The sequence below is a fragment of the Sceloporus occidentalis genome, unplaced genomic scaffold, assembly GCF_023333645.1.
Source record: "Sceloporus occidentalis isolate IW3139 unplaced genomic scaffold, rSceOcc1.0.p SCAF_150, whole genome shotgun sequence".
Lineage (NCBI taxonomy): Eukaryota > Metazoa > Chordata > Lepidosauria > Squamata > Phrynosomatidae > Sceloporus > Sceloporus occidentalis.
Genome location: NW_028317130.1, coordinates 873610 through 888105, shown reverse-complemented (window position 1 = coordinate 888105; position 14496 = coordinate 873610). Strand labels below are relative to the sequence as shown.

Below are 14496 nucleotides of genomic sequence, written 5' to 3'. Positions count from 1 at the left end.
CCACTGCTTCCCTCCCTGGAGAGAATCGCCAAGCGTTCCTGAGATGCACCGGCCTCCACCACCTTCACCAATAGGAAGATTGAAGCCTTATACAGGATCACTCCGTCCCAATCTTCCTAGCTGTTTGGTCATCCCAGACAGAACTCTGCAATAGTCGAGGGCTCCCAGCAGTCTTTTACGCCCAAAACCTCGACCTCTCCCGCGGATCGTGAGGCCAAGAAAATCGACAGTCTGGCCAAGAAGTCGTATGCCTCATCTTTGTTGGGCCTGAAGGTGGCCAACTATAATGCCTGTATGGGGCCTACATACAGTGCCTTATGGAGAGAATTTCCCCCATCATACCAGATGAGACTCAGGGCGTCCTTACTGAGATCTGGGATGAGGCCCACTCCATTGGTAGTTGCTTATTACTTCGGCACACCACTCCACTGACTGTGCAGCTAAGTCCATGGCGGCTGCCATTGCCTTAGGAGACATGTGTGGCTTCGGTCCTCCAACCTGAACCAGAACGTGAAGGCAACTATTTTGGACATGCCCTTCGACGATGCTGGACTGTTCAATCAAGAGATGGATGAACACCTCAACTTTAAGTATAGAATGAAGACCGCAGCAAAAAAGCACGGTATGTCTACGCCGGCTCAATCTTCTTCCCGCCGGAGATTTGGAGGACAACACCAATGGTATGGCCAAGGCCAGAGGTCGTTCCAGCAGGACTGGCCTTACCAACAACCTGATCAACAGAGGCACCATTACCTGTCCCAATCCTCTTACTCTTCTGACTGCCACCAGCCCACTTCTTGATACTGCAGGAATTACCGAAAGCAGGATAGCGACCAGGGCAAGAAGAGGTCTTGAAGGGTTGCTACGTACTCCGTCGCTTCCCCCCATACTTCATTCCTTGACATTTTAAGGCCCTTCTTTAACACCTGGGCAGCTATAACCTCCGACTCTTGGGCCCTTGACATTGTCTGTAGGGGATATGCCCTCGAATTCGAAGAGCTCCCACCAACTGGAGCTGTTGTTTCCACCACCCCCTCAGACACCCTTCTTGATAAATACGCACTCTTTTGGTAATATGCGCAATTTCGCCCATTGACCCCGCTGAAAGCCCTAGATGTTTCTTTTCTAGGTACTTCACTGTTCCCAAGGCCGATGGGGGCATTAGACCAATTCTAGACTTGAGATCCCTCAACTCCTATCTGGTCTACCGTCGATTCCATATGGTAACTCTTGCCTCTATTTTACCCTTGCTGCATCAGGGACTGTGGTTCGTAACGATCGAATCCATGTGGGGATTTGAGAGAATCACCGGAGGTTCCTGACCTTTGCCATCAGTCCCGACATGTACCACTACATTATCCTTCCCTTCGGTCTCTCCACAGCTCCGAATATCTTCACCAAGTGCAAGGCCCTGATTTTAGCCTTCCTCCACCAGTGAGGCACCAGAGTCTTCCCATACCTGGACGACTGGCTCCTTGCAGCCCCTTCCATGGACGAGCTCCAAATGGACGTTGAGTTCACCTTGACGCTCCTGGCATTTCTCGGGCTCATAGTGAACCTGGACAAGTCTCATCTCATTCTGTCCAGGTGGATTAAGTTCATAGGCACCATCCTCGACTCCGAAGACTGTGTCGCCTATCTCCCTCAGGACTGTTTCCTGGCTCTCTCCTCTTCAGTTAAGACCTGCCTCGCTCAAGGGTGAGTGATAGCAAGGGATGTCCAGGTGGCTGTAGGGCACATGGCTTCCACGACGTTTGTGACCCCGTGGACGAGGCTTCTGTTTCGGCCCTTCCAGTCATGGTTCCTGTCGGCCTTCAATCCCAGAAAGACTCCCATTGAAGTGGCTCACTGTACTGAGGCCAGTCGCCTGCTCCCTCCATTGGTGGCTCGACTCCTGGAACGTCTGCATCGGCATGCCTTTTTCTCCTCCTCAGCCTCAACTTACCCTGACCACGGATGCTTCCATGGAAGGATGGGGCACCCACATGTCAGGCCTCATCATCAAGGACAAGTGGTCCCTGAACAAACAGGCCCTCCACATCAATGCCCTCAAGTTGTTAGTGGTGGAGAAAGCCTTGAGAGCGTTCGAGATGAGCCTCTCCGGCAAGGTGGTACTATTGTTGACAGACAACACCACTGTCATGTACTACCTCAACAAACAAGGTGGTACCAGATCACAGACCCTGTTGGACATCATGCTCCGGATCTGGGAGTGGTGCATCCCGAGAGGGATTCTTCTCCAAGCGATCCACTTGCCAGGAGAAGAAAACGACTTGGCCGACCAACTCAGCAGGTCTTCCACCATCTGTCACGAGTGGAGGCTCCATCCTGAGATGGTCTGCGATCTCTTCAGTCGGTGGGGAAGTCCCCATATCGACCTCTTTGTGATCGCTCGCAACAGCCACTGTCCCCAGTTCTGCTCCCAGGCGCGCAACGAGAACTTCCTCGGAGACGCGTTCGGCTTCGCTTGGTCAGGAGAGATGCTTTACGCCTTCCCTCTGTTTCCACTGATCACCAGAGTGGTCTCCAAGATAACGAGGGACTGCTCGGATGCTGTCCTCATCACCCCCTGGTGATCGAGACAGCTGTGGTTTCCGTCCCTGCTCCACCTCTCCAAGAGAGACTTTCTCCACCTCGAGTTCCATCCGGACCTCCTCACTCCCCAGGATGGACAGGTTCGACATCCAGACATCAAGAACCTAACAATGGTGGCATGGCGGGTCCATCCCTAGGCTCACTACCTCCCTCGGTACGGGAGGTGATTTTGGCTGCCCATAAACCAGCCACCAAGAAATCCTGTGCTTCCAAATGGAAGAAATTTTTGGCTTTCCTCTCTGCGAGAGGCCTCTCTCCATTCCGTGTGACGACACCTGTGGTGCTTGAGTTTCTGTGCCTCATTTCCATCAGGTGCTATCTGTCTGCCATCTGTTCCCATTTCCAATTTGATGGAAAACCTTCCTTTTTCAGGGACCCTCTTGTGAAGAGTTTCCTGAAAGGTTGCAACAAACTTCACCCGCCGGTCTCGGTACCGGCACCTGCTTGGAGCCTGGACACAGCGTCTGCCTTACAATCCAAGCTCTTTGAACCCATGGCCACAACTGACTTGAGACTCTTGACCTGGAAGACAGCCTTCCTTGTGGATATCAGCTCTGCCCGCCATGCAGGCGAACTCTGTGCCTTGCAGAGGACCAGCCTTTCCTTAGATTCCATAAGGATAAGGTTGTCCTCCGTACCGACATTACCTTTTTGGTGTCTGCCTTCCACATGTGTCAGGACATTGTTTTGCCAACCCTGGCCTCGAACCGTACCACTGGCGTTGAACGTAGCCTGCATACCTTGGACATTCTGAGAGCTTTGGCCTTCTACTTGGACAGAACTGAGGGTTTGAGCCGTTCCGAGAGATTTTTCCGATGCTACTCGGAACCGAAGAAGGGACTGCCTGTTTCTGCACAGAGACTTTCAAAGTGGGTGGCTGGTACCATCCATCTCTGCTATGAACTTCTGGGCAGACCTCTCCCGGCCAGTGTTCGGTCCCATGCAACTAGGGTGGTCGTGGCATCCTCCGCATTCTTGACTGGGGTCCCTTTGGAGGATGTCTGCAAGGCTGCTGTCTGGTCCCAGCCATTGACCTTCATCAAACATTATAGGCTGGACACCAGGGCCAAACGGGACGCAACCTTTGGGAGGGCAGTGTTGGTTTCTGATTTACATTGAGTACACTGCAATTCCATTGTTTACATGTTTTTGAAATGAAGGTTTTTACCAAAGTTGGTTTGTTTACAAACTCTCATGGTTTAACATAGGTCTTGCATAACCTAATATGTTGTTATGTGCCTTTTGCTTGAACAGGTTAAAGTACTATTGGTTGAAGTACAAAATGCAATTGACACAGTTCTTGGGTTCAATGATTTTATTGTGTAATAAACACAGCTTTATTTGAACCTTACTTTGGTGTCATGACACTCCCTCCGCCACTGACGTAAGCTTGTCAGTCTCAACCCATTTGTATGATTCGCAGAGACCACGAAGAAGAAGGACAGGTTGCATACCTGTAACGGTATTTCTTCGAGCGGTCATCTGCGAATACATAAAAATTCCACCCGTCCTCCCATCAGTGTGCTGCTCTTCATTGGCTCATTCTGATGTCGCTTGCGCGGCATAAATTTCAGAACTGGGGAAAGAGCGGGAACGCAAGGGGTTTATAAGAGATGGACGGAGCTACCGCCAAAAAGTTGCTAAACGTTGCAAAGTGAACTTTGCCCAGTGATTCTAGAACTTTTCCGAGCAGCACTGCGCAGGCGCAGTACAACCCATTTGTACATATTCACAGATGACCACTCGAAGAAATACTGTTGCAGGTATGCAACCTGTCCTTACCTTACTAGAAGGAAAATTGTATTTTCTGAACCTTATGTGAAATATGTGTTTTCTCAGCTTTATGTGAACTGTACCTTCAGATAGTATATTTCAAATTTTTAAAAATCTCACTAAGTTTATTCTGACCTTTACAAAAAAGAGGTAGCCATTTTTAAAACAGCCTAGACAATGCATGTTACCATATTCAAATAACAATACAGTTGCCTAGTATCGATTATCAGAGAAGCAGAAGAAGGGCAAGCAAAATTAAATGACTGTTCCTCCTCTCCTAGGGAAGACCCTTGGTGAGAAATAATGATTCTATTTTTAATATTTTTGTAAGCCATGTTTTATCTTAATGGGAACAAACCTGGGCCTTGAGCAAATGGGGCAAAAGAAGCAGCCAAAGGCTTCTCTCATCCCGATCACTGCGGGACGGTGGCAACGAGACGCAGTGGTCCCAAGGCCACCCGCTGCTGCGGTCCAACAGTCCATGGCAAGGAGCGGATAAAATCTGCTCCTTTTGCAGCCTTAGGCATAGCTTCCTCATGGTTTGGGGTGTGTGCGTCATCTAAACCCCACATTCCCAATGCGGTCCAACTACAGACCTTTTGACCCATCTGTTTCAGGCCCTAATTATCCCCTGTATTAGTTCCTTCTCACCTTGGCCAGCATGTCAAGAAGAGACTGGAACTTTCCAATCCTATTATAGGTTAACTGCATTTCAATGTGTATTCTGAATCCTAAATTATGGTTAAACTTTACTGTGGTTTGTAGAAACAAGCCAGGTTCATGCTGAATAGTTAAAAGTTATTTGTCCTATCAAATTGGACTACTCTTTTCCTTACAGAGTAGGATTATCTTACATAGAAAATTGCCTTTTCCTTGTTGGAGCACACTAATTTAGTACTAGAAGTCACATGAGAAATAACCCCATCCTGCTGTGGGGAGGCCACTAGTGTGCGCTCATTTGATTCTGTCTAAGACAAAGCAAGATTTGTCTGAGCTTATGAGAAGAAGGACGTGTTGCTGGAAAGACGTGGTGCTGGAAAGTCTTATACAGGTAGTTTGAGGTGTGCCAAAGCTATTTTACCATTTGAGACAGAAAGGAAAGAATTTCCCCTATACACAGCAGCCCACATGTTGTTCCATTAAAGGAGGATAATTTGGTGATTGTGATGTTTCCCCCATCCTAGCAAGAGGATTCACACAGAGGTTGGCAGGATGCAGTGGTATCCATCCCCGACTGATTGGAGAAAGGATACTGCTACAGTATCAGTGTCCTCCTCCTCCTGGGTCAGAAGAGAGTGGGCATTGTCAGGAGCTTGGGTGAGAGGCCCTGTCAGTGTAGTGTAGGAGTGATACATTTACCACTCCTGGTGCCTTGTCACCTGAGGCAATTGCCTTACCAAGCCCAATGTGACATGGACATGATGCAGTTGGAGACATGGGCTCCAATTCAGGAACAGCCTGGACCAAAGAGGGATGCAAATGAAAGAATAGTTCTTAAAATTTTTGAAAACATTCCTGCAAAAGCATTTTTGCCACATAATTTGTTAAACAGGTAAAGATTCATAGTGGCATTTTACAGAGCACCCAAAAAGGGCGCTCTGCCGGCACCCGTGGTTGCTGCACCAGGGAACCACAGCGGGCAAACAGTGTGATTCCCTGGCACAGCAAAAAGAACCCACAAAAAGCAGGTTCTTTCTGCGGTGTGGAACTGATGCTGCAAGGCGCCAATGGCGCACTTGCAGCATCATTTCCACACCGTGACATGCGAACGCTAAGTGTCCGCTGCGTCACAATGGTGGCCCCCCTGTGTATAGGGCGCTGCCATTTTGTACGTGCCCCTTCCTAACCCTAGTACGTGCCGAGCACATACTTTTTGGTGGTGTGGAACCCGCCAGTGTTTGTTCAGAACACAAAATGAACAGAACCATACCAATGTTAATATGGAAGCCCCTTGCACTGAAGATATACATTGCCCTTCTGCTCTGGGCAGGAGTGTAGTATGGGCTTCAAGAAACTTTGGATGTGGCATCTATCCCATCTTAAGGAGCTGCTACTTCAGAGGACAAATGAGCAACTGAAGAGATTTGTGTCAGTTGTGTTTCAGCCATAGGGAAATGAATGATGCGTAGGATAATTGATAAACTGGTTGCCTTTACATGTGGGCTAAAATTGTTCAGCAGTTTCAGTACAATGCATGCCAGGGATAAATCTAACAGTTCACGAAAAGCCAGTTGAGTTCAGGGAGAGATGCTCATTCTGGCAGTCTGTGGCAAGTAAACCAGTAAAATATAGTACAAGATGTGATGATGTTGTAATGCTAAGATATCACAGCTTCTAAAGGATATGTACCTGTATAAGTAGCATGGTACACCACAAGAAGCCCAGTTTGGTTATTTAAAAAGCCATACATTTTCTAATGTTACTTCTATAGTAGGTAGTGCATAAGAGAGCCAGGAGACAGCACACTACATGTGGGAAATTCACTTCTAAGGACCACTTCAACATCCAAGTGACATGCTGTGGTTGTCTAGAATGGCTGGCACAATGAATAGCCCTTCATTAGCTGACATTTTCCTCAGCATTTAGCTTTCCATCTGGAAGATTACCCTACAATACAATGCTCATATGAATATCTGTGTTTCTGGTTCTTGGTGTATGTGGGTGAAAAAATATTATTTTTCGGTACCCAGTCACTTCAGAGGACATAGGACTTTTTTCTCCTGTGAATTCCCATATGTTCACGCAATACCCCAGATACCATTCCATGATTATTATTTTTTTAAATTCAGAATCTAAATCTGAAGATTGGAATGCCGGCAAGTCGTGTGTGTGTGTGTGTGAGAGAGAGAGAGAGAGAGATCCCTTCAGCTTTGAGATATTTTTCTTCTCTTTTAGGTGTCCTCTGTGATCTCTGGTTTTCAGTCAGCAGCTCATTTGATCAGTCCTCTCGCCTTGTTTCAGTTTTCTGCTGTAAGCCAAAGAATGGAACCACTTTCAAAAGAGAGCAAGTCTTTAACCTTTGTTTTCATATTAAATTGCTTGAGTATTTCCTGTTTTATTTTATTTTATTGTGTTTTTTCCTTTACCTTTCTCTACAGTACAGACTCGCCCTTTCATAAAGTTATTTGTAGATCTGTATTTTCTTGGCATTTTACTGGGGGTGGGGGGAGAGATAAGTTTAAATTATACAACACTTTTTGCACATTATTTCAGGAAAAATTGTATGCGTTATGACACTGATCACTTTCTCAGTGCTTCAAATGGTTACCAATCAAAAAGCATGGGATCTGTTCAAAAGAAGATGTTTCATCATTTTCTCCTTAATAAATCTTTTGTTTTGTTTTTAACAAAAAGATGGGAGAAACAGTGGAGAAACATAGGAGGGCTACAAATTGAAGATACGTTCTGTAAAGACCATAATATTCTTTGTATGAGGCAGGGTGGTTGTACAGAATTAAATTCAGAAGTGAGGCTTTTTACAAGTTGTGCCTAGAACTCATTTCTTTGAGGTTCAGTTGAGGTATTAACTTGTTCATTTAAAATAATGGAGTGAAACTTGGGAGCCAACTTTAAGAATGCAGGATCCTTCCTTCTTTTGCTTTTCTTTTTGTGTGAAACCCATGCACCATGACTTCACCAGGGATCTCTTAACTTTTTAGGATTATGGGCACATTTGGAAATGTGAAGAATAGTTATGGACATCAGTACAAAATGGCTGTCGTATAGTGGCCTGCTTAGTTACAAAGGATAGGTAAATTTTCCAAGAAATTGAATGTAAAGGAGACATTGGATTTGAGTACTGCACACCAAACCACACAAAAATGCAACAAAATACTCAGAAAGAAAGAATACTGATTTGTTTACTGATTAGTGAAAGAATACTGTTGATATTATGAACAGCTTTTGCCCTAGGAAACCAACAAAAGTACCCCAGAAAATTAAAAAAAAACATACCCAACACCAAATAGGCAAATGACTGCACCAGATCAAACATGTATATACAGACACAGCTATCCCTTCAAAGGTAAATAGACGAATAAACTAGTTCCCTCTCCCCACAAGCACAGAAGAAGAAAAGATACATGACCTGCAGCTGCATATGGGTGTCTCCCTACAAAAAAGAGCTGGGCCCACATTTGACCTTGAAGCATCCTAAGAAAAAAAGAGGAAATAGTTGGAACAGTAAAGGCCATAGATCTTTTCAAATGCAATTGTGGGATAAACTGGCTGAGATTGCTGGCTGTCAAATTAAAAATTTGTAAACTGCTCTGAGAGCATTTCTAGAAAGTGGGGTATAAGTACAAATACTACTACTACTAATGATAATAATAATAGAGAATTCACTCAAAATCATTGAAAATATGACAAATGAACAAGGGGGGTGGGAGAGTTTACGTTGCTGTGGCGGTCACCTAATTTGCTAATCATAATTCATAATGAGACAAGCAAGGATTATGTCTTCCATGGGAGCACAGCACCTTTTGATTTTAGTTTTGCTCCTGCTCTCTCATTTCCACAACTAGCACCTGGCATGGAGTCAGTAAACTATAGAAATTGTCGGTTTTGGAATCCTTGTACTTGCATGCTGTTGGCTTGACACTGCATGCCAATCTTTGTAATTACTACAAGTGGGACTTTATTGTTTTATTATTTTGACAGATCTCAAGACCCTAGGTTTGGTGTACTTCCTGTACCTTTTCATCTTCTCTGGCCTGGAATACACTCTGGGTTTTCTTGTTCATCAGCACTTCCAATTCAGCAGGTATTTTATATGGTATTTATTTTGCGAGCAAAGGACACAAGCCATAAAAGAAGTCAGTACAAAGACAGTTCTGTATTTGTATTTGCTCAGCTGTGCTTTGTTATATATAATACTCAGTTGCACCCCTGTGTAAAATTCAGGAAATGTTACTCTTTCTTTGGAAGAAAGCAGTTGTTGTCATCTTAAGTGCAAACTGCTTTCTGGATAATGCCAGCTGTAGGATTACTTTCAATAATACAAATCATTTTCTTGCTGCAATTCTGTTTTACAGCTCCTGATCTGAATTCCCATTTAATTTGTGCTAGTATAGAATGAGCTGATAGTTCCCTTACAAAGCAGTCAGTTTATCTTCACAAGAGTGCAGGCTAGAATGAATGAATATGTTTATTTGGTCAATGACCAGCAAAATTTAAAAAGATGCAAAACAAATACAAAGTGTAACAGTAAACTTCAAGTGATACACAATAAAAATAAAATAAAATGGAGTAATATAAAAATACACTTTCCTGTGATTTTATACAATTCATAATTAAATTATTTTTTCAAAATTTTAAAAGATTTCAAAGCCCAGTACATAAGTACAACTGTGGATTTCAAAACGATTCAGTACAATAGAGTACTATAAAGTAAAATAAATTAAAATACAAAATTTGTATTCCCCTGAAAATTTTTCTTTAAAACTTTAAAATTAAAGTGATAGTATTAAAATAAAATACAAATGCATTTAAGATAGGGAGATATTTTTTTATCTTGATTTGTCTTATTTTCATTGCAGCAATACAAAATTTAGCAGCTCTATACGTAATATAAGGATTTAAGTCCTGAAGTAGGTACTTCACATAAAAATTATCTGGATACCCCAACCATTTTTCTACTAAATAATAATAATAATAATAATAATAATAATAATAATAATAATTTGTTTTATTTATATACCGCTATTCCAAAGATCATAGCGGTGAACAGCAAGTAAGCTAATTAGCAAGTAAGCTAATTTGCCCCCAACAGTCTGGGTACTCATTTTAGCGACCTCGGAAGGATGCAAGCCTGAGTCGAGCTTGGGCCCTTTTGCTGGTCTTGAACTCGCAACCTTGTGGTTTTGAGTGAATGGCTGCAGTACAGGCATTTAACCACTGCGCCACCAGGGCAGTATATATTGACCTGATATCCTCATAAAATTTACAACATAACAGAACATGTGAAATAGTTTCTACTTCTACTTCTCCACATGGACAAGTGCGCTCAGTTATGGGAACTTTGCTAAATCTGCCTTGGAGTAGTGCAGATGGAAGGATGTTAAATCTGGCTTTGAAGAAGGCAATTCTCAATCTGGGAAATGTTAACTTTTGTAGGTAACTTGCAGGTTCCCATACTCCCTTGTTTATCAGAAATCTATTATGTTGTGGGAGTCTACCAAGCTCATTCTGAAATTCCATATCCTTTATTCTTTGAATAACTATTTGTTTAGCTTGATCATTATCTTGTGATAACAAAAATAAAGGTGAAAGTCCATAAGAAGCCAGTTTAAGTTCTACCGCTTTTTTCCATGATGAGACAAAATTATCTATCAGGACTAATGGGGTTAGGCCCACTGGAGAAAATTTGATTTTTAAACAGTAGGTTACCATCAGCTTCCAGACCCTCACTTCGATTGAAGGCATTTCTGTCTCGAGGCTTAGCTGGGCATTTTATTTACCATTGGGTGCACCCAAAATTGATCACAAAAATTTTGTTTGAACTGTTTCCTGTACATTCTTTATATAGATTCCTATTTGAGTCCCATACAAGATTTGAACCAATGTTTTGACCTCAAAGAGTTTTAGAGCCGCAGGTACTATACTTCCACCAGTATAGAAAAAACACTTAATGGCATTCATTGATCTGAGGGCCAGTTGTATTGCATAATTCTGGTAGCTGTTCCAAATACCTTTAGAGTGAAAAACCACTCCAAGATATTTGAATGTAATAACCTGTTCTAATGTATGCCCTTCTACTTTCCAAGAGTACCATACTGTCTGGCTCTCTTAGCAAAGGCAAGAATTTTTGATTTATCAAAGTTGAGAACCAAATGATTTTGTCTACAGTACAGTAGTTTAGTGTTGCAGCAATTGCTCTTTTCAATCAGTGGGTGTTTGTGAAATCAAAACAGCATCATCAGCATAAAGGAGGATTGGAATTTTGTGCTGAGCCAAATTAGGTGCATGAGTATCCATGCTATGCAAGAGGTCTATAAATGAATTAATATAAGGGTTAAACAGAGTGGGAGCAAGAATACAACCCTTGCGGACTCCTCTCTGCACATTTGTATAAGTGCTAACAGGCGTCTATCAATAGTTGTATTTTTAAATTTTTCCCAAAGCACATTTCTGGATATTGAATTGAAGGCTTGTTTAAAGTCCAGAAGGGCTACATAAAGGTATGATTTCTTTTTATGTGTGTATTTTTGAACTAAATGATGGAGTACCATCACAGTATCCACTGTGGATCTCCCTTCTCTAAATCCTACCTGTTCATCATGTATTATGCCCTCTGACTCAATCCATTCTTGCAATTTAAGATTTAGATGTTTAGCATACAACTTACTGACCACACTCAGAAGACTTACAGGTCTATAATTACATGGCTCCTTCTTATTACCCTTTTTGTAAAATGGGACGATTATTGCTGATCTCCAGTGCCTTGGGATATAACCGGTTTGATCTATAAATGAAAACAGTGATGCTAATATAGGTGCCCACCAGCTTGAGTTCTTTTTGATCATTTCAGGCATTACACAATCTGCATCTGGGGCCTTATTAACCTTAAGTGATTCAATTAATCGAGAAGTTTCTTGGACTGAAAGTAGTGGCCATCTTTGTATTTGTTCCAGATCGATTTGGTTCTCATTCACAGTATTAACTGGGTCTACCTATAGCTCTCTGAAAAATTCCTCCCAAGCATGAATTGGGACCTGATTTGATGGAGGAGACAATTATTTTCCCATCCCTTCCATGACCTGCCAGAAAAGAGCTGAATCTCTCATTTTTACTGAATGGATAAGCTTCTGCCAGGTCTCCTGCAATGCTGCTTTTTTCTTTTCTTTTAAGAGGGATTTATACTGGGTTTTAAGATTTTTTAGAATCTTTACTTGTTCCTCAGATTTCTACTATTTTTATAAGTCTTAACATATTCATATTTCATCTGAACACACTCCTGGACAGGCTAGAGATTTGGGTCTCTTAATCAGTATGACAAATTCACAGGAAATAATTAATCCCTAAGAAGTAAAATTATATTGTTTTGCAGAACAATAGCATTACTAATTTATGATTACTGTGTCTAATGAATTTCAAGGGGGAAATTTCTTTGAGAGTTTGTTACTTTTTAAGAGTATATTGTTGCAGTTACTTGTTAGTGTTTGATAAGTAACTGGTTGCCTTATTTGTTACTGTGTGAAAGAGTAACATGTTACATTGTTCACTATGCTAATTTATACTTTATTACAAGAAAATATTCTTCATAAGTAACATGAAAGTAAGGAGCTGTTACTCATGACACCAGTAAAATAATTTCATTCCTACTCATTACGTTACTTTTGGAATGTAACTTCCTTTCATCCTTATTATCCATAAAGATAATTTTTATAGATAATAACTTTACTTGTAACACAGTAGCTGTAACTCAAGTAGAATGGCTGGGTTAGTTATGTCTGTGAAGGATTTTCCCGTGAAGGAATGAATGTGTAATAATTTTGAGAAGAAAAATTATTATCTTCTCATCCAGTTTCTCTGTTTTATATAAATCTTTTGCTTTGTAAAGTGCCATATTGGAAAAAAGGAACAATCCATACTGCTGTTGTTGTTTTTCTTGTTGACCTGGGATTGCCCAGAGGACATTGCCCTAATAAGTCTTCATTAGGGTGGGGAGTGGGGCCCTGGGGGCTGCTGAGGGGTGGGGTGGGATGTTGCAAGGTTTGTTTGTTTGTTTTTGCCTTACTTCAAAAACTTGGCTGAAGCATGCCCTTCTGTTCTTTTTTGGCTCCTCATCCCCCATTTTTTATTTAGCATGGAACAAGGGAAGATGTTTTTCTTCATTGGAATTTCAATGGCTGTGATCCAGGGAGGTTACGCTCGAAAAATTAAGCCAGGAAATGAACTAAAGACTATTAAAATGGTAAGGTTTTTTTAGTGTTTAGTACTTTTTAGTGTTTTTAGTGTTTAAAAAGTGGTGGTGGTGGAGTTTGCCCTTTACTTCACACATGTCTTCAAGAATTTTCAGAACAAAATACATTTCTCTAGGGAAAGCAGTACATGTAAAAAATGCAATTCATCTAATATTTATTCAGAGCAAATACAGATTAAGTAATTCTAAGGAAGAATGCAGAGCCAGCATGCTGTAAATCTCCGCTCAGCATGATCTGCATGATCCTGGGCAAGTCACACTATCTCAGCTTCAGAGGAAGGCAAAACCAAACTCCCTTGGAACAAATCTTGCCAAGAAAATCCCATGATAAGGTCACTTTAGGGTTGCCAAAAGTTGGAAACAACTTGAAGGCACACAACAACAACAACAACAACAACAACTGCCCCCAGTACTGAGGACATACAATCCCTTCAATATTTGGGGGGGAGGGGGTGATATATCCTGGAGGGGTTAAAAAACAACAACACTACCCTCTGGTGGGAACAAAAAGATGCTGGGAATTGCCATTGACTGATCTGGGAAAACAGAATGTCATCTGGTTGTTTTTAGTTTTCAGACTATAAAGATGCACATAAACCAGCCAACAGCAACATTTACTTACCTCCATTATCTCTGTCTGTGGCCACTGTCCAAAGTTCTGCTCAGCCCTATAGAACCCTCCCAAGGCATTTGTGCTGAGGTTCACTGTAAGGGCAAAGAGACCCTGACTAATCAGTGAACAAAAAGGGGACATTCTTATTTGGCCATTCCTTTTTTGGCATAAGAAGTTGACCTTCCCTGATAAATAAACTGTAATGTGGGAAATAGCACCAAAAGATGGGCAGCCAATTGTGTTTTTCACCCTGCAACACTAGCAATGCTAGGGGCTGGATACAAGTGCAGACAGAGGGAGATGTCTAATATCCTTGTCCTACAAATTGGTGCTGACCTAGTTATGAGGAGGCAATCAAAGCCAGAAGAGGGCTCAAAGCAACTGTAGTGAATATTCAAGACTGGGGGGGGGGGGGGGGGGGGCACCCAAAAAGTCAGTAACAAAGAGGTGGCTTTTTTTCTTCAAGAAAAATTATCTTTACAAACAGGTCTGTTTGTTCATTTTTTATTGCAGAAAGAAACAGCTTGATGAAAATAATACTGGAAAATTTATTAATAGTTATTGTTACTGCCTTTATATGAGATTCTATGAT

At 42.2% G+C, this 14496-nt stretch overlaps 1 protein-coding gene across 3 annotated transcripts in view; it reads left to right on the top strand.

Annotated features, from left to right (window-relative positions):
- LOC149280654 (solute carrier family 75 member 1-like) overlaps positions 1-14496 on the top strand; it is a 45458-nt gene that overhangs the window by 18450 nt on the left and 12512 nt on the right. For all 3 annotated transcript variants that reach the window (XR_016278137.1, XM_089500264.1, XM_089500265.1), the window contains 3 exons: positions 7264-7372; positions 9028-9130; positions 13174-13282. Coding sequence is in view for 2 of the 3 variants with exons in the window: in XM_089500264.1 (XP_089356390.1) it covers positions 7264-7372; positions 9028-9130; positions 13174-13282 (321 nt within the window). In the remaining variant the exon portion in view is untranslated. The remainder of the gene's footprint in view (positions 1-7263; positions 7373-9027; positions 9131-13173; positions 13283-14496) is intronic.